The sequence below is a fragment of the Procambarus clarkii genome, chromosome 18 (assembly GCF_040958095.1).
Source record: "Procambarus clarkii isolate CNS0578487 chromosome 18, FALCON_Pclarkii_2.0, whole genome shotgun sequence".
Taxonomy (NCBI): domain Eukaryota; kingdom Metazoa; phylum Arthropoda; class Malacostraca; order Decapoda; family Cambaridae; genus Procambarus; species Procambarus clarkii.
Window position 1 is genome coordinate 24,185,717 of NC_091167.1, and position 22,410 is coordinate 24,208,126.

The following is a 22,410-nucleotide window of genomic DNA, read 5'->3' on the forward strand; positions in this document are numbered from 1 at the left end:
GGCCATTTTCAACTTGTTCTGACCTGTACTGGTAGTTGATTTCTAGAAAACAAGACGAGGTATTCTCAGGCCATCACATAGAAACCAAAATCTAAACAAGCAACTTCAAGAACAAGAGGTCATAGATTCAAGCTAAGGAAACAAAGGCATATTACAAATATTAGAAAGTTTTTTTTGCAACCAGAGTGGCACATGGTTGGAATAAGTTAAGTGAGAAGGCCATGGAGGCCAAAACAGTCAGGAGTTTCAAAGCATCCCATGACAAAATACAGTACTGGGATGACAGGACACCGCAAGCATATAGCTCTTATCTTGTAACGATGGTAATTACAGTTATTATTTAGTCTACAATATCAATTACAATAGAAATCATACTTTTCTGGGGGGGCGCCCCTTCGGCTCTCCAGAGCTACCCAGGCTGATATGTATATTATTAGACTTTGGCATTAGTGTGAATGGAATTCTAGGCCTACCAGGGATCATGAGCCAGAATCTGCCCCCCCCCCCCTCAGAGGCATGAGGAGCAATGGCCTATAGAAATACATATAGGTAATTACTTAGGTAATTACACAAGTGTAGTTACAGGATGAGAGCTACGCTTGTGGTGTCCCATCTCCCCAGCACTCTTAGTCGTATAACGCTTTAAAACTACCGACAGTTTTGGCCTGCACCACCTCCTCACCTAACTTGTTCCAACCATCCACCACTGTTTACAAAAGTGAATTTTCTTATATTTCTCCGGCAGCTTTGTTTCGTTAGTTTAAATCCATGACCTCTTGTTCTTAAAAGTTCCGGGTCTCAGAAATTCTAACCTATCAATTTTATAGATTCCTGTTACTATTTTGTACGTAGTGATCATATCGCCTCTTTTTCTTCTATCTTCTAGTTTTTGCATATTTATTGCCTCTAACCTCTCCTTGTAGCTCTTGTCCTTCAGTTCTGGGAGCCACTTAGTGGCATGTCTTTGCACCTTTTCCAGTTTGTTGATGTGCTTCTTAAGATATGGGCACCATACAACCGCTGCATATTCTAGCTTTGGCCTAACAAAAGTCATGAACAAATTCTTTAGTATTTCGCCATCTATGAATTTAAAAGCAATTCTGAAGTTAGAAAGTGTAGCATAGGCCTCTCGCACAATGTTCTTAATGTGATCCTCGGGTGATAGTTTTCTATCTAGGACTACCCCTAGATCTCTTTCTTTATCAGACTTCTTTAAATATTTCTCACATAATTTATAGGTTGTGTGAGGTCTATGTTCTCCTATTCCATATTTCATAACATGGCCTTTTATTTACATTTGCTCCATATACTTATTCTGTCCAGGTCATCTTGAAGGGCATGACAATCATCTAAATTTCTTATCTTCCCTATTATCTTAGCATCATCAGCAAACATGTTCATATAATTCTGTACTCGTGTAATTCTGAGGTACTCCGCTTGTGACATTTCTCCAGTCCGATACACTTCCTCTTATTACTGCCCTCATTTTTCTATCAGTCAAAAAATTTTTCATCCATGTTAGCCTTCACCTTCACCTTCTAGTGTGTGGTCTGGTCAACATTCTTCAGCCACGTTATTGTGACTCATCGCCTGCAAGAGATATTTGACATCCAGTACCTTCCTCCCTTGGGAAAGAGTGAATACATCCTGTTAGACATTAAATATGCTTTAAGATATCATCTAGAAGAAAATGCGGACATTGAAACAGTTGATAAACTTGATTTAAGGAGAGGTCACTATGGGGAACTTCAAAAAAAATTAATGAGTGTAATTAGACAGACTTGTTGCTAGGCAGGGAAGTAAATGAAATGTATGCCAAATTTTGTAAAATATACGATAAAGTCACACAAACATTCATACCAAAATAGAGAAGCAGGGCCAGAAAACAGGATTGGTTCAACAGAAATTGCGAGAGGGCCGGAGACCAAAAGACACAAAAATGGAATCAATATAGGAAGAGGCCAAACCCCCAAACATACCAGCGTACCCCAAACATATTAAACATACCAGCGATACAAAGATGCGAGAAACAACTATACGGCAGTAAGGAGAGAGGCAGAAAGAAATTTTGAAAAAAAGAATAGCGGATAAATGTAAAACAGAACCTGGCCTATTCTACAAATTCATAAACAACAAATTGCAGGTAAAGGATAATATCCAGAGGTTGAAAATGGGAAATAGATTCAAGGAAAAGGAAAAGGATATGTGTGAAACATTAAACGAAAAGTACCAAAGTGTGTTTGTACAAAATGAAATCTTCAGAGAACCAGACACAATAAGAATTCCAGAGAACAACAGAGCATATAGAGGTGTCTAGAGATGAAGTGGAAAATATGCTAAAGGAGCTAAGTAAGAACAAAGCAGTTGGCCCAGATGGAGTTTCACCATGGGTTTTGAGAGAATGTGCATCTGAGCTCAGCATTCCACTTCACCTGATCTTTCAGGCATCCCTGTGTACAGGAGTCGTAGCAGACGTGTGGAAAAAAGGCTAACATAGTTCCAATCTACAAAAGTGGCAGCAGGGAAGACCCCCTCAATTATAGACCTGTATCATTGACAAGTGTAATAGTAAAAGTACTGTATTGGAAAAAATAATAAAAACTCATGTGAAGAACACCTGGAGAGAAATGATATAATATCAGACAGACAGTATGGTTTTCGATCTGGAAGATCCTGTGTATTGAATTTACTCAGTTTCTATGATCGAGCCACAGAGATTTTACAGGAAAGAGATGGTTGAGTTAAATGCATCTATCTGGACCTAAAAAAGGCTTTCGACAGAGTTCCACATAAGAAGTTGTTCTGGAAACTGGAAAATATTGGAGGGGTGACAGGTAAGCTTCTAACATGGATGAAAAATTTTATGATAGAAAAATGAGGGCAGTAATCAAAGGCAATGTATCGGACTGGAGAAATGTCACAAGTGGAGTATATCAGGGTTCAGTTCTTGCACCAGTGATGTTTGTCTACATAAATGATCTACCAGTTGGTATACAAAATTATATGAACATGTTTGCTGATGATGCTAAGATAATAGGAAGAATAAGAAACTTATTGGATTGTTATGCCCTTCAAGAAGACCTGGACAAAATAAGTATATGGAGCAACACTTGGCAAATGGAATTTAATGTGAACAAATGCCATGTTATGGAATGTGGCATAGGAGACCATAGACCCCACACAACCTATAAATTATGTGAGAAATCTTTAAAGAATTTTGATAAAGAAAGAGATCTAAGGGTGATTCTAGATAGAAAACTATCACCTGAGGACCACATAAAGAGTATTGTGCGAGGAGCCTATGCCACACTTTCTAACTTCAGAATTGCTTTTAAATACATGGATGGCGAAATACTAAAGAAATTGTTCACGACTTTTGTTAGGCCAAAGCTAGAATATGCAGCTGTTGTGTGGTGCCCATATCTTAAGAAGCACATCAACAAACTGGAAAAGGTGCAAAGACATGCTACTAAGTGGCTCCCAGAACTGAAGGGCAAGAGCTACGAGGAGAGGTTAGAGGCATTATATATGCCAAAACTAGAAGACAGAAGAAAAAGAGGTGATATGATCACTATGTACAAAATAGTAACAGGAATTGATAAAATCGATAGGGAAGATTTCCCGAGACCTGGAACTTTAAGAACAAGAGGTCATAGATTTAAACTAGCTAAACACAGATGCCGAAGAAATATAAGAAAATTCACTTTCGCAAACAGAGTGGTAGACGGTTGGAACAGGTTAGATGAGAAGGTGGTGGAGGCCAAGACTGTCAGTAGTTTCAAAGCGTTATATGACAAAGAGTGCTGGGAAGACGGGACACCACGAGTGTAGCTCTCATCCTGTAATTACACTTAGGTAATTACACATGTGCATTTCTATAGGCCATTGCTCCTCATGCCTCTCAGAGGGGGCCAAGTTCTGGCTCGTGGTCCCCAGTAGGCCCAAAACTCCATTCACATTGACTGATGGTAAAGTCTAATAGTATATATATATCAACCTGAATCCGGGGAGGCCTCGTGGTCTCACCCAGAAAATGGCGTTTCATTACATTCAACGCTGGTTGTTTTGGTGCAGCAAAAGTACTTTAAAATTTCAAGTCAGTGTGATTGGCAGTTTTCAAGATATTGCAAAGAAACCGAGGAAAAAAAATAAACCCTCAGAAACTGGTATAATTAATCCTTAAACAAAAATGACTAATATCTGTGTGAGAAGTTAATGTTCTTTAAGACATCATACAATAGAGGGAGGCAAGCACATGTATGGTGAAGTAACGAGACAAAACAAGAGAGCAGCAGACAGACACCGAAAAATATATAAAACAGAGGAAGGCACAGGGTGTAGCAACAAGAGCAGTGTAAAAAGATTGAGCATGACAAGAATTATGCAAGGAAGATGTGTGAAGTGTATACACACTTGCATGTAGGAACAAAAACCGCTAATGAGACAGGACACAGGGAGTATTAAGGAATCGGCTAAGGATGATTTAAGGATAGTACTGTACTTACAAGGACTGGCCGGAGAGCATGAGCAAAGGCACAGTATCTGGACCGCTCCTCTGTCAGCGCCTGACGCACTGCTGACCTCTCCACCTCCTCCAGGATGCCATAGCGTGCACGAAGCTCCATCACAGTCGACTCCAGCGCCTGCAACAAAACAGTATTATCTAGGGTTGCATCCATGATTTTAAGTATGAACAGGTAAAGCTGCCAGACCAAAGGTATAAACTGATTAAAGGGTGGAAACATTTTATGGCTTACAGGTCATAACTAAAGGTTAGCAAGAATTAGATCAGATTTAAAGGGACTCAGGCAAGTAATTTTAAGTTGTGAAACAGTTAACAAGCACTAAGTCTTAAGATGGAGCAAGGTCTCCAGTGATTACCTGACTCCAAATGGCAGGTGACCTGACACTATATTGTACTGTACATGCATGTAACATTTAAAGATTTTGTAATTATTGTTTGCAGTAAAATGTTGAATCTATTGTACTTAGATGTTGTATTAATTATTTACATTCTCATTTGACTGATCTAGTGTTTACATTCTCAATTGATTCATCTTCAGCAGATCAACTATTACTTATAAGATGACAAGAAACTGGCAGTGGGAGTATGATACAATCTGACAAGGCAGCAGCAGAGGAAGATGCTAATCTGCGTAACGTGATGAATATGGCATCGGAAACCCAAACCGTTTTAACCCCTAAGTGCGCAAAATGTCATATGAAGTGTGACATTGAGCTCAGTTTTTTAAATTTTCTTAAACTCTTTCAAATTTTTTGTGCATAATCTACTAGGCAAATGCTCCAACTTTGTCTAAATGATACCAGCGTACTAACTTGAAAAACAAGAAAATAAAAAATAATTATAAAATTGAATATTAAAAATTTCAGATTTTGAGATCAGCTGCAAAAATATAAAATATCACCAAATGTTCATTTGGTGTTACTATGCTCTCAGAATATCATATGATCTTCATGTTCATATTTAGAATATAGGTTCTCAGTATAGTTTATTGAAGGAAAAAAAAAAAAAAATTGTCAATATGGTATTTGATATATGCACAAATTCAGACAACAAAAATTTATAATTCCAAATGTTTAGAGTTCATGAAAAATCAATTCTATAGGGATTGAAGAACAGACAGCTGTGCACACTATATGTAAAAATGGTGAGAATCGATCAGAAACTAGACTTTTGAATACTGAAGTTGAAATTCAAGTTATAGATATAATTGAAGTTGAAGTTATCGACAATGAATAAGGCAGTTCTAATTCATGAATTTACTTGTATGTTTTAATGAACATTGTTTGACATTTGTACTCAAATACTGTATGTGAAAGTTTTAGGTCAATATGTGTTGAAATGAAGTCAAGAAAAAATAACCCCCCAAAAAATAAAATATAGGGATAATTATAATAATTATAATGATTTACGGGATACTTTATATAAGTAAAAAAACTAAACTGGCCCCTAATCATCAAAACAATCTAAAGAAACAAGGAACAGAGTTTGAAATTTGTGAAGAAATCAGCCAAAAAAAATTCTAAGTCCCAAGTTCTGAGAGTTGTGACTGATTAATTTGTTGACCAATTTAATTCTGTCTTCACATAGAGACAGCTATGCACTCTCCAGCATGTAAAGTCTTCACATAGAGACAGCTACGCACTCTCCACGATGTAAAGTCTTCACATAGAGACAGCTATGCACTCTCCACGATGTAAAGTCTTCACATAGAGACAGCTACGCACTCTCCACGATGTAAAGTCTTCACATAGAGACAGCTATGCACTCTCCACGATGTAAAGTCTTCACATAGAGACAGCTACGCACTCTCCACGATGTAAAGTCTTCACATAGAGACAGCTATGCACTCTCCACGATGTAAAGTCTTCACATAGAGAGAGCTATGCACTCTCCACGATGTAAAGTCTTCACATAGAGACAGCTACGCACTCTCCACGATGTAAAGTCTTCACATAGAGAGAGCTATGCACTCTCCACGATGTAAAGTCTTCACATAGAGACAGCTACGCACTCTCCACGATGTAAAGTCTTCACATAGAGACAGCTATGCACTCTCCACGATGTAAAGTCTTCACATAGAGACAGCTACGCACTCTCCACGATGTAAAGTCTTCACATAGAGACAGCTATGCACTCTCCACGATGTAAAGTCTTCACATAGAGAGAGCTACGCACTCTCCACGATGTAAAGTCTTCACATAGAGACAGCTATGCACTCTCCACGATGTAAAGTCTTCACATAGAGACAGCTACGCACTCTCCACGATGTAAAGTCTTCACATAGAGACAGCTACGCACTCTCCACGATGTAAAGTCTTCACATAGAGACAGCTATGCACTCTCCACGAAGTAAAGTCTTCACATAGAGACAGCTACGCACTCTCCACGATGTAAAGTCTTCACATAGAGACAGCTATGCACTCTCCACGATGTAAAGTCTTCACATAGAGACAGCTACGCACTCTCCACGATGTAAAGTCTTCACATAGAGACAGCTATGCACTCTCCACGATGTAAAGTCTTCACATAGAGACAGCTACGCACTCTCCACGATGTAAAGTCTTCACATAGAGACAGCTACGCACTCTCCACGAAGTAAAGTCTTCACATAGAGACAGCTACGCACTCTCCACGATGTAAAGTCTTCACATAGAGACAGCTACGCACTCTCCACGATGTAAAGTCTTCACATAGAGAGAGCTACGCACTCTCCACGATGTAAAGTCTTCACATAGAGAGAGCTACGCACTCTCCACGATGTAAAGTCTTCACATAGACAGCTATGCACTCTCCACGATGTAAAGTCTTCACATAGAGACAGCTACGCACTCTCCACGATGTAAAGTCTTCACATAGAGAGCTACGCACTCTCCACGATGTAAAGTCTTCACATAGAGAGAGCTACGCACTCTCCACGATGTAAAGTCTTCACATAGAGACAGCTATGCACTCTCCACGATGTAAAGTCTTCACATAGAGACAGCTACGCACTCTCCACGATGTAAAGTCTTCACATAGAGAGAGCTACGCACTCTCCACGATGTAAAGTCTTCACATAGAGAGAGCTACGCACTCTCCACGATGTAAAGTCTTCACATAGAGATAGCTACGCACTCTCCACGATGTAAAGTCTTCACATAGAGACAGCTATGCACTCTCCTCGATGTAAAGTCTTCACATAGAGACAGCTACGCACTCTCCACGATGTAAAGTCTTCACATAGAGAGAGCTACGCACTCTCCACGATGTAAAGTCTTCACATAGAGACAGCTATGCACTCTCCACGATGTAAAGTCTTCACATAGAGACAGCTACGCACTCTCCACGATGTAAAGTCTTCACATAGAGACAGCTACGCACTCTCCACGATGTAAAGTCTTCACATAGAGAGAGCTACGCACTCTCCACGATGTAAAGTCTTCACATAGAGACAGCTATGCACTCTCCACGATGTAAAGTCTTCACATAGAGACAGCTACGCACTCTCCACGATGTAAAGTCTTCACATAGAGAGAGCTACGCACTCTCCACGATGTAAAGTCTTCACATAGAGACAGCTATGCACTCTCCACGATGTAAAGTCTTCACATAGAGACAGCTACGCACTCTCCACGATGTAAAGTCTTCACATAGAGAGAGCTACGCACTCTCCACGATGTAAAGTCTTCACATAGAGACAGCTATGCACTCTCCACGATGTAAAGTCTTCACATAGAGACAGCTACGCACTCTCCACGATGTAAAGTCTTCACATAGAGACAGCTACGCACTCTCCACGATGTAAAGTCTTCACATAGAGAGAGCTACGCACTCTCCACGATGTAAAGTCTTCACATAGAGACAGCTATGCACTCTCCACGATGTAAAGTCTTCACATAGAGACAGCTACGCACTCTCCACGATGTAAAGTCTTCACATAGAGAGAGCTACGCACTCTCCACGATGTAAAGTCTTCACATAGAGACAGCTATGCACTCTCCACGATGTAAAGTCTTCACATAGAGACAGCTATGCACTCTCCACGATGTAAAGTCTTCACATAGAGAGAGCTACGCACTCTCCACGATGTAAAGTCTTCACATAGAGACAGCTATGCACTCTCCACGATGTAAAGTCTTCACATAGAGACAGCTACGCACTCTCCACGATGTAAAGTCTTCACATAGAGACAGCTACGCACTCTCCACGATGTAAAGTCTTCACATAGAGAGAGCTACGCACTCTCCACGATGTAAAGTCTTCACATAGAGACAGCTATGCACTCTCCACGATGTAAAGTCTTCACATAGAGACAGCTATGCACTCTCCACGATGTAAAGTCTTCACATAGAGAGAGCTACGCACTCTCCACGATGTAAAGTCTTCACATAGAGACAGCTATGCACTCTCCACGATGTAAAGTCTTCACATAGAGACAGCTACGCACTCTCCACGATGTAAAGTCTTCACATAGAGACAGCTACGCACTCTCCACGATGTAAAGTCTTCACATAGAGAGAGCTACGCACTCTCCACGATGTAAAGTCTTCACATAGAGACAGCTATGCACTCTCCACGATGTAAAGTCTTCACATAGAGACAGCTACGCACTCTCCACGATGTAAAGTCTTCACATAGAGAGAGCTACGCACTCTCCACGATGTAAAGTCTTCACATAGAGACAGCTATGCACTCTCCACGATGTAAAGTCTTCACATAGAGACAGCTACGCACTCTCCACGATGTAAAGTCTTCACATAGAGAGAGCTACGCACTCTCCACGATGTAAAGTCTTCACATAGAGACAGCTATGCACTCTCCACGATGTAAAGTCTTCACATAGAGACAGCTACGCACTCTCCACGATGTAAAGTCTTCACATAGAGAGAGCTACGCACTCTCCACGATGTAAAGTCTTCACATAGAGACAGCTATGCACTCTCCACGATGTAAAGTCTTCACATAGAGACAGCTACGCACTCTCCACGATGTAAAGTCTTCACATAGAGAGAGCTACGCACTCTCCACGATGTAAAGTCTTCACATAGAGACAGCTACACACTCTCCACGATGTAAAGTCTTCACATAGAGAGAGCTACGCACTCTCCACGATGTAAAGTCTTCACATAGAGACAGCTATGCACTCTCCACGATGTAAAGTCTTCACATAGAGAGAGCTACGCACTCTCCACGATGTAAAGTCTTCACATAGAGAGAGCTACGCACTCTCCACGATGTAAAGTCTTCACATAGAGACAGCTACGCACTCTCCACGATGTAAAGTCTTCACATAGAGACAGCTATGCACTCTCCACGATGTAAAGTCTTCACATAGAGACAGCTACGCACTCTCCACGATGTAAAGTCTTCACATAGAGACAGCTATGCACTCTCCACGATGTAAAGTCTTCACATAGAGAGAGCTACGCACTCTCCACGATGTAAAGTCTTCACATAGAGACAGCTACGCACTCTCCACGATGTAAAGTCTTCACATAGAGACAGCTACGCACTCTCCACGATGTAAAGTCTTCACATAGAGACAGCTATGCACTCTCCACGATGTAAAGTCTTCACATAGAGACAGCTATGCACTCTCCACGATGTAAAGTCTTCACATAGAGAGAGCTATGCACTCTCCACGATGTAAAGGTTACAATAAATTCAAATAATAAACAAAGGAAAAAACTAAAAACCTAAGAAACAATTTCCCCTAAAAAAAAAAAAAACAATTTTGGACACTGTTTAAAGTAACTTATAATAACATTGGGCAATGTATTTATATGATATATAACAAAATAGAGCCTAATGTATTTATATGATATATAACAAAATAGAGCCTAATGTATTTATATGATATATAACAAAATAGAGCCTAATGTATTTATATGATATATAACAAAATAGAGCCTAATGTATTTATATGATATATAACAAAATAGAGCCTAATGTATTTATATGATATATAACAAAATAGAGCCTAATGTATTTATATGATATATAACAAAATAGAGCCTAATGTATTTATATGATATATAACAAAATAGAGCCTAATGTATTTATATGATATATAACAAAATAGAGACTAATAACATAGTTACTCATTATTATTTGTGTTATTATGTATTGCTCACCAATGCTATAAAGGCACCAGCTGCATATCCACTTTGTGGACACTTCTTACTACTATTCTTCTTCTTTGTGTGTTGGACAGCTGCTTGCATCTCTCTATTATTGCATTATCCATCAGTTCCAGTTAATAGGAGCTGTTCTCCTTATTAACAAAATTTTTTTTTTTTAATATTCGTCTAAAATCAATTTTTGAAAATATTTTGATGAAAGTTTCATGACGCTGTAGCCAGTAAGTTGGAGATTTGTTTAATATTTTTATATAATTCAAATACTTTTTGCTTCCCTGCCCCTTTATGCTGAGCAGTTTAATGGTTAACTCCAAGACAATAGATTTTGTACATCTATCACCACAGGCAGGAGGATGTAAGAGAGAGACCCTTGTGTAGCGAGAAATAGCAGTGCTATTGAGAGAGACCCTTGTCTAGGGAGAAATAGCAGTGTTAAATGTTGAAAAACAGTTTGGAACTCTGACCCCTTTTCATCTCAACAGAAAATTTAATCTTCTAAAAAAAAAATGTAAACAAAAGGGATAAAATGGTTAAGAAAAAGCAGATTCAATGCAAAAAAAATAGAGAAACAACAGTGTTAAATGTAGAAAAACAGCCTGGAACATTATAAGACATATAAATGAAGTATTGGGAAATGTGTATGACATGTATGGGGAGGGGACATTATTGGAATCAGGCAGGCAGGGACATGTGCAAGCCCCTATCAGTCACTTGGGAGACGGAGGCAGTGAGAACCAGACCAGTGTTGTGGATAGTCTCCAACAAATATGATAAGTGCAGTATTATACATTCGACTTGAGAATGGTCCAGGACGGACCGAAACGTCGTCATCCCTTCAACTTCTAGTGTGTGGTCTGGTCAACATTATACAGTAGATGTTTATATCGGTGCTTCCCATTTTCTTTATGAGGTAGAGATAGGAATTTGTGGAAATAAGGATTTTTGCAACCCTGTGTGTAGGGAGAGTTGTGTGTTGTTAATTCAGGTGTGTGTGCTCAGCTGTGTGTCACATGGGGGTTATCCACATTTATTTTGTATATCCATTTGTAAACCCAGGCCCTTTGTAGTGACCTAAGAGGAATAGAGTAATGACCTTAAGTCCCAGGTTGTAGAGGGAGAAAAAACCTCCCCCCCCCCTTTTTTGTTTGTATCAATCCTGTGGTGGATCCAAGTACACCCCCCCCCCCCCCTTCTGTTCTAAGAAGTGTGAGGGAATCAGGTATTTGTTAAATAAAATCCTTTGTAAAATTGTACCCAAAGGTGTATTTCTTGTCCCATGTAGTTAGAACTGGTGATTATTACTATATAGACCCCTGCACTTCCATTATTTATAAGAAAGTAAGAGTGGGTGTTGTTAGCGATACTTTAGGGTACGGCTTTCAAACTTGTACCTTACAAGGAGAACAATTTCTTGACTTGGTACTGAACTACTTTGTCATACATGTAGCAAAGCCCACTCGAGGTAACTACATTCTAAATCTTGTGCTAACACCAGAAGAGAGCACGATTGATCAAATTCAGGTAGGGGTGGGGGGGGGGGGGGGAAGCTCGCTCCTTCGTGTGATTACAATATTCTATGATGGACTACCTGAACGTACCTGAGAGCCACTAACACGAGTGGTCTCGACAAGGACAGGAAGCTGGCAGCTTGTCAAAAGTCCCCCCATTTGACTTCATGATCTTTTCCAGTTGTACTTTAAAAGTTAACAGTTTTAGAATTTACAGCTTCTGCAGATAGGTACTGTAGTTCCATGGGTGAAGAAGCATCTCCTGTTCTCGGTTCCACATTGTGGCTTGTTGAATTTGAAATCGTTGCTCCTTGTTTGCATTAATCTGACCTTTTGAAGAAATTTTCTGGATCAACGTCCTCCAAACTGTTCAATATTTTAAGTTTCAATGAGATCTGTCCTGTTATGCCTGGTTTGCAGTATTGTTAGCCTTGTGGCCCTCAACTGTTCCTGATATGAGAGAGGATTTGGCTCTGGAATGATTTTTGTTGCCTGTTGATGTACTTTCTCCAGAACAGCTATGTCCTTCTGAAGATGAGATCAACATGCTTGGATACAATAATCCAAATAGGGTGCACCAGAGAATTATACAACTGAATCACTACCTTCATTTCCTTAAAGTCAAAGGTATAATTCTATATACAGTACCAGTATTTTAGAATTATAATTCTTTAATTACGATTAATGAAATCAAAGTAAAGATCCATGATGATGACCTTCTAAATTACCCTTGAGGAGATTATTATTATTATTAATTATTATTATTATTATTATAATATTTTATTTAGGAAAAGTACATACATAGATGCAGAGTTATAAACATTCTGATAGATTTATAGATAGAGGTAGTACAGTACATACAATACCTAAATCAACTAGTACGCATAGCGTTTCAGGCAAGATGAGGTGGGGAAAAAACACTTAGACTAAAACTTAATAGTAATTGAGCTTAAAGTATAAATTAAAAAGTAAAAAGTTGAAAGAACAAAAAAAGATTAAAAAAGGGGGGAACATGGTAGAAAATAGCCAATATACAAGTTGGCCAACAAACAGTATTGTTTAAAAAAAATAGTAAGACATTGGTTGACATTTTGGGGTAAGGTATGTTACATGGAGTTAATTAGGTAGTACAGTACTTAGTTTTCATCTTAAACTGGTTGAGAGAGGTACAACCTTTGACATGATTGGGAAGGTCATTCCACATTCTGGGTCCCTTGATTTGTAGAGCATTTCTAGTTTGATTAAATCGTACTCTTGGAATATCAAATAGGTATTTGTTTCTGGTGTGGTGCCCATGGGTTCTGTTACAACCTTCTAAGAAGCTTTTAAGGTCAGGATTGACATTACAATTCAGTTTTAAATATATAGAGTACACATGAAAGGATGTACATTGACTTAATACCTAACATATTCAGGGATTTGAGTAAGGGTACCGAGAAACTAAAAACACCTCCTGGTTGATACCTGGTTGATACCTGGTTGATGGGGTTCTGGGAGTTCGTCTACTCCCCAAGCCCGGCCCGAGGCCAGGCTCGACTTGTGAGAGTTTGGTCCACCAGGCTGTTGCTTGGAGCGGCCCGCAGGCCCACATACCCACCACAGCCCGGTTGGTCCGGCACTCCTTGGAGGAATAACTCTAGTTTCCTCTTGAAAATGTCCACGGTTGTTCCGGCAATATTTCTTATGCTTGCTGGGAGGACGTTGAACAACCGCGGACCTCTGATGTTTATACAGTGTTCTCTGATTGTGCCTATGGCACCTCTGCTCTTCATTGGTTCTATTCTACATTTTCTTCCATGTCGTTCACTCCAGTACGTTGTTATTTTACTGTGTAGATTTGGTACTTGGCCCTCCAGTATCTTCCAGGTGTATATTATTTGATATCTCTCTCGTCTTCTTTCTAGTGAGTACATTTGGAGGGCTTTGAGACGATCCCAATAATTTAGGTGCTTTATTGCGTCTATGCGTGCCGTATATGTTCTCTGTATTCCCTCTATTTCAGCAATCTCTCCAGCTCCTGCTGGGAGCTGATAGGTGATGATGTAATGGAAGCATCATGTGAAAGTTTCAAAATCATCACTGCATTCTTTCAAAAATATGTGCCAAAAAGGAGAAACAAAAAGGGAACTTGCTGGATGAGACAGGAAAGCCGTTTTTACTACCTAAGTGGAACCTCTGGGAAAGGTATAAATCCACAATGAACAACACTGATCATGATATATATATATAAAAGGGCATTAAATTCAGCCACTCAGGAAATCAAATCAGCCAAGAGAAACTAAGAAAGAAAACAAACTTGGCCAAAACAAAGAAAGATCCAAAGTCATTCTATAATTATATAAGAAGTAAAACCAAAACAAAGGTCTTGCTAGGACATACATACATTGAGGTGCTTCCGGGGCTTAGCGTCCCCGCGGCCCGGTCGTCAACCAGGCCTCCTGGTTGCTGGACTGATCAACCAGGCTGTTAGACGCGGCTGCTCGCAGCTTGACGTATGAGTCACAGCCTGGTTGATCAGGTTGATCAGGACCCTTAAAAAATGAGACTGACCAAGTTATAATGATCAATAAAAGGGCAGCAAATGCTTTGAATGAATACTTTACATCAGCATTCATACCAGGAAGATTAGACAACATCCCATTAATTACACAAATGTTTGAAGGAGGTGAAGAGAACGAATTAAGGGACATACCCATAATCTGTGACAATCAGAAGGAGCATTGTCAAACTAAGACTCAAAACTCCAAATGTAGATGGAATTCAATCCAAGGTTATAAAGGAACTAGCCGATGAACTATGCTTAGTCTGTGAGGTGAACTGAAGGTCCACTTGTGGTGGCCCTCGCCCAGAGTGAGTCAGGGGACTGGTGACCTCTCTGTCTTAATTAACCCGAGTCAGGAGCGATTTTGGCTGGTGGGGCACACTGGTAGTTCGTGGGCTACCCTTCAGCGTGCAGTCGGCCTTCACAGCTGTGTAACCCAGGCTATGTTAGCTTACTGTTTGGTCTGGTGTAGTGTATCCAGTGTTTGGCTGTCCTGATTGATTTACTCTTCAGGCCCTGATAATACCCTGCAGGTTTGATGCTCCTCTGGATATCTACCTGAACCTGCTCTCACCTTGTGCGACTCTGAGGGTTATTCGTCATCTGTGCTGTGAGATGACAATCACTTGTTCTGCCTCCACCATGCTGTCTGTTGGGTGGTTGCATCCCGTTCTCGCAAATTTAATAAGTCAATATTGACTTATTAAATATGTGCATAGGTGACATACTTAACATAATAGATACCCTTAAAAAGATTCATAGAAAACACCGACCTTACCTAACCTTGTTAGTATCTTAAGATAAGCATCTTATTGCTTCGTAATTACAATTATTACCTAACCTATAATAGGTATAGGTTAAGTAATAATTGTAATTACGAAGTAATAAGATGTTTATCTTAAGATACTAACAAGGTTAGGTAAGGTCAGTGTTTTCTATGAATCTTTTTAAGGGTATTATGTTTAGTATATCACCTATGCACGTAGTTAATAAGTCAATATTGACTTTACGAATTTGCGAGAACGGGTTGCAAGTAACCCCCTTCTGATTCGGGCGCATAGACATTTGAGCTGGCTAGTCCTGCCTAGACTTTGGGTTTTCCTTTCAGGCAGCTTCCCCCGACTTTTTTTTTTTTTAAAGCCTCCCCTGGACTTCACTTTTTCTATCCCATCCATCCAGGTGATGGATGTGGATTCGGGCTGCACCCCGGGACCCTTAAATGCAGCTTCTGGAGCCTGGAGAAGTCTGATATAGGCTCTTGGGTCCCTTTTCGAACCCAAGTGGTTCCTTGCTCCCTCCAAAGAGGGTCTCCTTTTGCAGAGTGGTGTTTTTGTATCCTCTCTCCTTGCACAAGTATAATTTGGGTGCGGCTCTCCAAGGTTTAGTTTTTTGTGCCTTTGGTCCCATTGGGATCGTCGTTCTGGAGATTTCCTTCCTCTCAGGTCTCTTCTTTGGTAGCTCAGGAGGCTCTCTTTATATACTTTGTGAGACTTGGATTATGCCTCTTTTGAGTTTGGGTATTTTCTCTCCTTTTGGATGCATTAGGAGGTTTCAGAGACTTCCTGGGCTAGCAGACAATCCCTTGTTTTTACTTAATGCCTTGTGTAACTTTTGTCGTACCCACTTGTTTTGTGGCACGAGGTGTTGACCATGTTATAGGGCTTCCTGGGAAGCCTTTCTTTTGCGCCCCTCAATGACTGCCTGTTTGGTCCTGCTCTCTCAGGATGTGGGTCTCGTGTAGCTCCGTGGCCTTTCTTTGTCAGTCTTTGTTGTCAGCGATGGCGCTTGTAGTGGACGATCTTTATGCTCATTTGCATTTAAGTTCTGTCGTGCATTTTCTGGGCCTCCTTCAGTTCCATATTGAGTGGGGGAGGACATTGAGATTCTTGGCACAGAGCCTAATGCGGAGGTTCTAGCTGCTTCTGCAGCCGTGTCAGCTGCCCTCCCAACGCTATATGCTCCAGGAGGCGATGGTGACAGTCACGTTCATCGCCGCCCAGCTCACGTGTCGATAGGTTGTATTGTTTTTCATTAATACATTAGGTACATCTGCATTTGTGCAGCTACCCTAGCTATATGAAGGGGAGTACACAGTGTCAAAAAGCTAGCTACGTGGTGCTAAAAAATCAATCACACAGGATGGTTAGTCAAACAGAGGCATATGTTCAGTAGCCTGCATTGGCAAATTTTGGGTGCATTATGAGGATATCTTCAAGAACACGAGAGTGAATAAAGTAATTGCAAAGCTCCAAGTACCTCATGCCAACGGGTCTGAATGGTCTAATAACTGGACATTCGGTGATGTAGTGTGGGAGATCATGCCGCAGTTCCTGCTCACAGAGTTTGCACCTGGAGTGCTCAGGATTGGGAGATCCGTCACCTGTAGCCACCTGCCACAGGTAACGGTAACCCAACCTGATCCTGGTAACCACTGTGTCGCACAGTCTGGTCCACGTTTTGTGCTGCCCATAAATAAAGGTTTCAGATCAGAACAAATCATAGCTTTTTATACTAGTGCTTTCAGGTCGTTGGGAATCAGTAATTTCTTTCCTATCAGACCTGAATGTTTGGACCAATATAGTCTTGACAGTAGAGATGGGGATACCTAGACCTAATTCAACTTCATCTTTGTTGCACGCTAATTTGGGTGCAATGTCTGTCTCATTATGACGGGTTATATTTATGTGTGATGGTATCCATACAAAGGAGATTCGAAACCCTTTACTCTGTGCAGCGATTAGTTGATTTATAATTGGTAGTATAAGGTTCTTACTGTCGATCTTCCAGGGGAAGTTTTCGATTGCTTGAAGAACAGACTTTGAATCACTAGGCTGTACTGACCCAGTCTTTAGACTGTGTGGAGCCTGGCTCTCCTACACATAGTGACTCTCCTGGCCACTACACATAGCGACTCTCCTGGCCACTACACATAGTGACTCTCCTGGCCACTACACATAGTGACTCTCCTGGCCACTACACATAGTGACTCTCCTGGCCACTACACATAGTGACTCTCCTGGCCACTACACATAGTGACTCTCCTGGCCACTACACATAGTGGCTCTCCTGACCACTACACATAGTGACTCTCCTGACCACTACACATAGTGACTCTCCTGACCACTACACATAGTGGCTCTCCTGGCCACTACACATAGTGGCTCTCCTGGCCACTACACATAGTGGCTCTCCTGGCCACTACACATAGTGGCTCTCCTGACCACTACACATAGTGGCTCTCCTGGCCACTACACATAGTGGCTCTCCTGGCCACTACACAGTGACTCTCCTGGCCACTACACATAGTGGCTCTCCTGGCCCCTACACATAGTGGCTCTCCTGGCCACTACACATAGTGGCTCTCCTGACCACTACACATAGTGGCTCTCCTGGCCACTACACATAGTGGCTCTCCTGGCCACTACACATAGTGGCTCTCCTGACCACTACACATAGTGGCTCTCCTGGCCACTACACATAGTGGCTCTCCTGGCCACTACACATAGTGGCTCTCCTGGCCACTACACATAGTGACTCTCCTGGCCACTACACATAGTGACTCTCCTGGCCACTACACATAGTGGCTCTCCTGACCACTACACATAGTGGCTCTCCTGGCCACTACACATAAGGTGCATAACTGGCCGACCCCTCACAGTGTTCAAGAGAGAACTGGATAAGCACCTCCAAAGGATACCTGATCAACCAGGCTGTGACTCATACGTCAGGCTGCGAGCAGCCGCGTCCAACAGCCTGGTTGATCAGTCCGGCAACCAGGAGGCCTGGTCGACGACCGGGCCGCGGGGACGCTAAGCCCCGGAAGCACCTCAAGGTAATCTCAAGGTAAGGTAACCTCCTGTTCATCATCCTCCCCCCTCCCTCCCTCCCTCCACATGATTTACACAATTATTGTACAGTGTATTCTAAATGGAGAAATTTAGAGTAATAAAATAAACAGATAAACACTGGTTCAAAAATAAGATTGCTAATAAATAAATAAATTTTTATTCAGCTAATGTTTTGAACAAGTTACCAGACAAATATCTGGAGGTTAACTCACTGGACAGATTTAAACATAAGTTGGCGAAGAATATACTGCAGGGCCAACAGTATCTTCTTCACCAACTTCGAGGTCATCACTGCAACTCACAGTTCCTGCGACGGTGCTGAAACCAATCGTATTGGCGTATGCCTTTCCATTGGAGACTTTCAGCACCGTGGAGAGGGAGGACTTGCTGCCTGGGTAACAGCTTTTCCTCCGAATCAACCTACCCTGGCTTTGCACCCTGGTGAGGCCACTCCAGACCTAGCCGACCCCAGAGCGCAACTCCATAGTCTCCTGAGACTGATGGATGCCTACTATTAACATGTGTTTCTACACTCTCAACACCTTACCTTGTTGAGCTCTGAGTTCCTGCCAGCCTTTTTAGCTTTCTTCTGGAGTCTGGCAGCATTCTCGGTCCTCTTCTTTATCTCAGAGCGCGCCTTCTTGTAGTCTGTAAGCCGGGTGGGAAGAAGAGAGTGAGAGAAGTGTTAGAGGCCGCTCTACCGTTGTGTAATTACATAGTTACACGGTGAGAGCTACGCTCCTGGTGTTGTCTTACCAGTACTATCATATAAAGCTTTCAAACTACTGATGGTTTTGTCTCACTTAACTTGTTCCAACCGTTCACCAATTTGTAATGGAGCTATTTTGCACATCCTGCCATGCCTCCTGGTCTCATGGCCAGTTATTTTTCCTATGAAAATTTGCAACAAGTCCCTCTAATCCCTATGAAGAGTTGCAAGAAGTACTATGCATACGGTACGATGATTGGCGTCCTCCTCTCTCTCCGATATCCGGATTAGAAAAAGAACTGGAGAAATCACAGTACCCTGAAGGACGGAACTTTCCAAGGTGGGAGATACGTGTGTTAGTTTAATGACTATTATACACTGTGTGTAATATGCTCCTAGTGGGGGACCAAAAGCGGGACCAAAGAGTCAAAAACTCAACCCCCGCAAGCACAACTAGGTCAGTACACTGGATTCTGTCCAATAGGAAATTAAATATAGATCTCCCTACTTTGCCAGTCATACCGTTTGTGCACATTGTATGTACAATAACGCCATGACCACACTTGTCGAAACTTTGAATGAGTTGAGTTACCTTTAGTGTGATACTATTGTAGGTGTATGAGGAACTAGGGTGAGTTACCTTTAGTGTGATACTATTGTAGGTGTATGAGGAACTAGGGTGAGTTACCTTTAGTGTGGTCCTTATCGAGTGCGTGCTGAGAGCGTCGCCATTCCTCCAACTTCTCCTGGAGCGGCACCACCACACACTCGACCAGCGCGCTGAGGAAGACAAACCAAACACACTGATTAGAGTGCCACACTCGCCAATAAAAAATTACTGGATGACATTAAATGTTATAAAAAAATGCAAATAGCAAATAAAAATGTACTTTACACACACTCACAATCTCAATCGTAGTCCCCCCCCCCCCAAACCATAGAGAATGTGTGCGACTACAGGAGAATAGGCAGGTACGTAAAAGGGAAAGATCGACCTTTGAGGATCACCCTAAACGGTGCCAAACAGATGGAAGAAGTACTAAGGAATGCTAGAAAATTGCAAAGTGATGAGGATGGGAAAGTGTGGTCGTTAAGACGAGATCTTTCAAAAGAAGATAGAGAGAAGCTGAAACTGAACCTCGCCGATGCAAAACATTTAAATGAGAGCAGGAATGAAGAAGAAATAAATTCTTTTTTCTACAAAGTGATAGGGGTAGGCAGACCAGTAAAGTGGTACATAAAGGCAAACCAACAAAATCAATTGAGAGAGGGGGAGTGAAGAATAAGGAGAGGGGGAACAAGTTCCTGAAGACTGCATACACCAACATAGATGGAGTGAGATCTGGTTGATACCTGGTTGATGGGGTTCTGGGAGTTCTTCTACTCCCCAAGCCCGGCCCGAGGCCAGGCTCGACTTGTGAGAGTTTGGTCCACCAGGCTGTTGCTTGGAGCGGCCCGCAGGGCCACGTACCCACCACAGCCCGGCTGATCCGGAACTTCTCTTAGAAAACCGTCCAGTTTTCTCTTGAAGATGTCCACGGTTGTTCCGGCAATATTTCTTATGCTCGCTGGGAGGACGTTGAACAACCGCGGACCCCTGATGTTTATACAGTGCTCTCTGATTGTGCCTATGACACCTCTGCTCTTCACAGGTTCAATCTTGCATTTTCTTCCATATCGTTCACTCCAGTACGTTGTTATTTTACTGTGTAGATTTGGGACCTGACCCTCCAGTATTTTCCAGGTGTATATTATTTGGTATCTCTCTCGTCTCCTTTCTAGAGAGTACATTTGGAGAGCTTTGAGACGATCCCAATAATTTAGGTGTTTTATCTCGTCTATGCGTGCCGTATATGTTCTCTGTATTCCCTCTATTTCAGCAATCTCTCCTGCTCTGAAGGGGGAAGTGAGTACTGAGCAGTACTCGAGACGGGACAGCACAAGTGACTTGAAGAGTACAACCATTGTGATGGGATCCCTGGATTTGAAAGTTCTCGTAATCCATCCGATCATTTTTCTGGCTGACGCGATATTTGCTTGGTTATGCTCCCTAAACGTTAGATCGTCGGACATCATTATTCCCAAATCCTTGACATGCTGTTTTCCTACTATGGGAAGATTCGATTGTGTTTTGTACCCTGTATTATGTTTCAGATCCTCATTTTTGCCGTACCTGAGTACCTGAAATTTATCACTGTTAAACATCATGTTATTTTCTGCTGCCCAATCAAAAACTTTGTTGACATCTGCTTGTAGTTTTTCAATGTCTTCAGCAGAGGTAATTTTCATGCTGATTTTTGTGTCATCTGCAAAGGACGACACGAAGCTGTGGCGTGTATTTTTGTCTATATCAGATATGAGAATAAGGAACAGTAGCGGTGCAAGGACTGTACCTTGAGGTACAGAGCTTTTAACATCGCTTGGACTCGATTTTATCTGATTGACTGTTACTCTTTGTGTTCTGTTCGACAGGAAATTGAGTATCCAGCGTCCTACTTTTCCAGTTATTCCCATTGACCTCATTTTGTGAGCTATCACCCCATGGTCACATTTGTCGAACGCCTTTGCAAAGTCTGTGTATACAACATCTGCATTTTGCTTTTCTTCTAGGGCTTCTGTGATTTTGTCATAGTGGTTGAGTAACTGTGACAGACAGGATCTTCCCGCTCTAAATCCATGTTGTCCTGGATTGTGCAATTCATTGTTTTCCATAAAACTAGAAATTTGATTCCTAATCACTCTTTCAAACACTTTTATTATGTGTGATGTTAGTGCAACTGGCCTATAATTTTTTGCCAAGGCTTTACTCCCCCCCTTGTGCAACGGAGCTATATCTGCAGATTTAAGTGCTGCTGGTATCTCCCCTGTATCCAGACTCTTTCTCCATATTACGCTGAGTGCTCTCGCTACTGGTACTTTACATTTCTTTATGAATATTGAATTCCATGAGTCAGGCCCAGGAGCTGAGTGCATAGGCATATTATCAATTTCTCTTTCAAAGTCTTCCGAGTTTGTGGTAATATCCGTTATATTATCTGCAGCTTGAATGTCATTCATAAAGAAGCTGTCTGGGTCATCAACTTTCATGTTGTTTATTGGTGTGCTAAACATAGCCTCATACTGGCTTCTTAGAATTTCACTAATCTCTTTGTTGTCCTC

General features: G+C 41.5%; 1 protein-coding gene across 1 annotated transcript in view; it reads right to left on the minus strand.

Annotated features, from left to right (window-relative positions):
• LOC123754246 (mucin-4) overlaps positions 1-22,410 on the minus strand; it is a gene marked incomplete in the record, with an annotated part of 115,688 nt that overhangs the window by 46,839 nt on the left and 46,439 nt on the right. Inside the window, 3 exon segments of the mRNA XM_069326358.1 lie at positions 4,506-4,643; positions 19,090-19,190; positions 19,940-20,031. Of these exon segments, the coding sequence (XP_069182459.1) occupies positions 4,506-4,643; positions 19,090-19,190; positions 19,940-20,031 (331 nt within the window).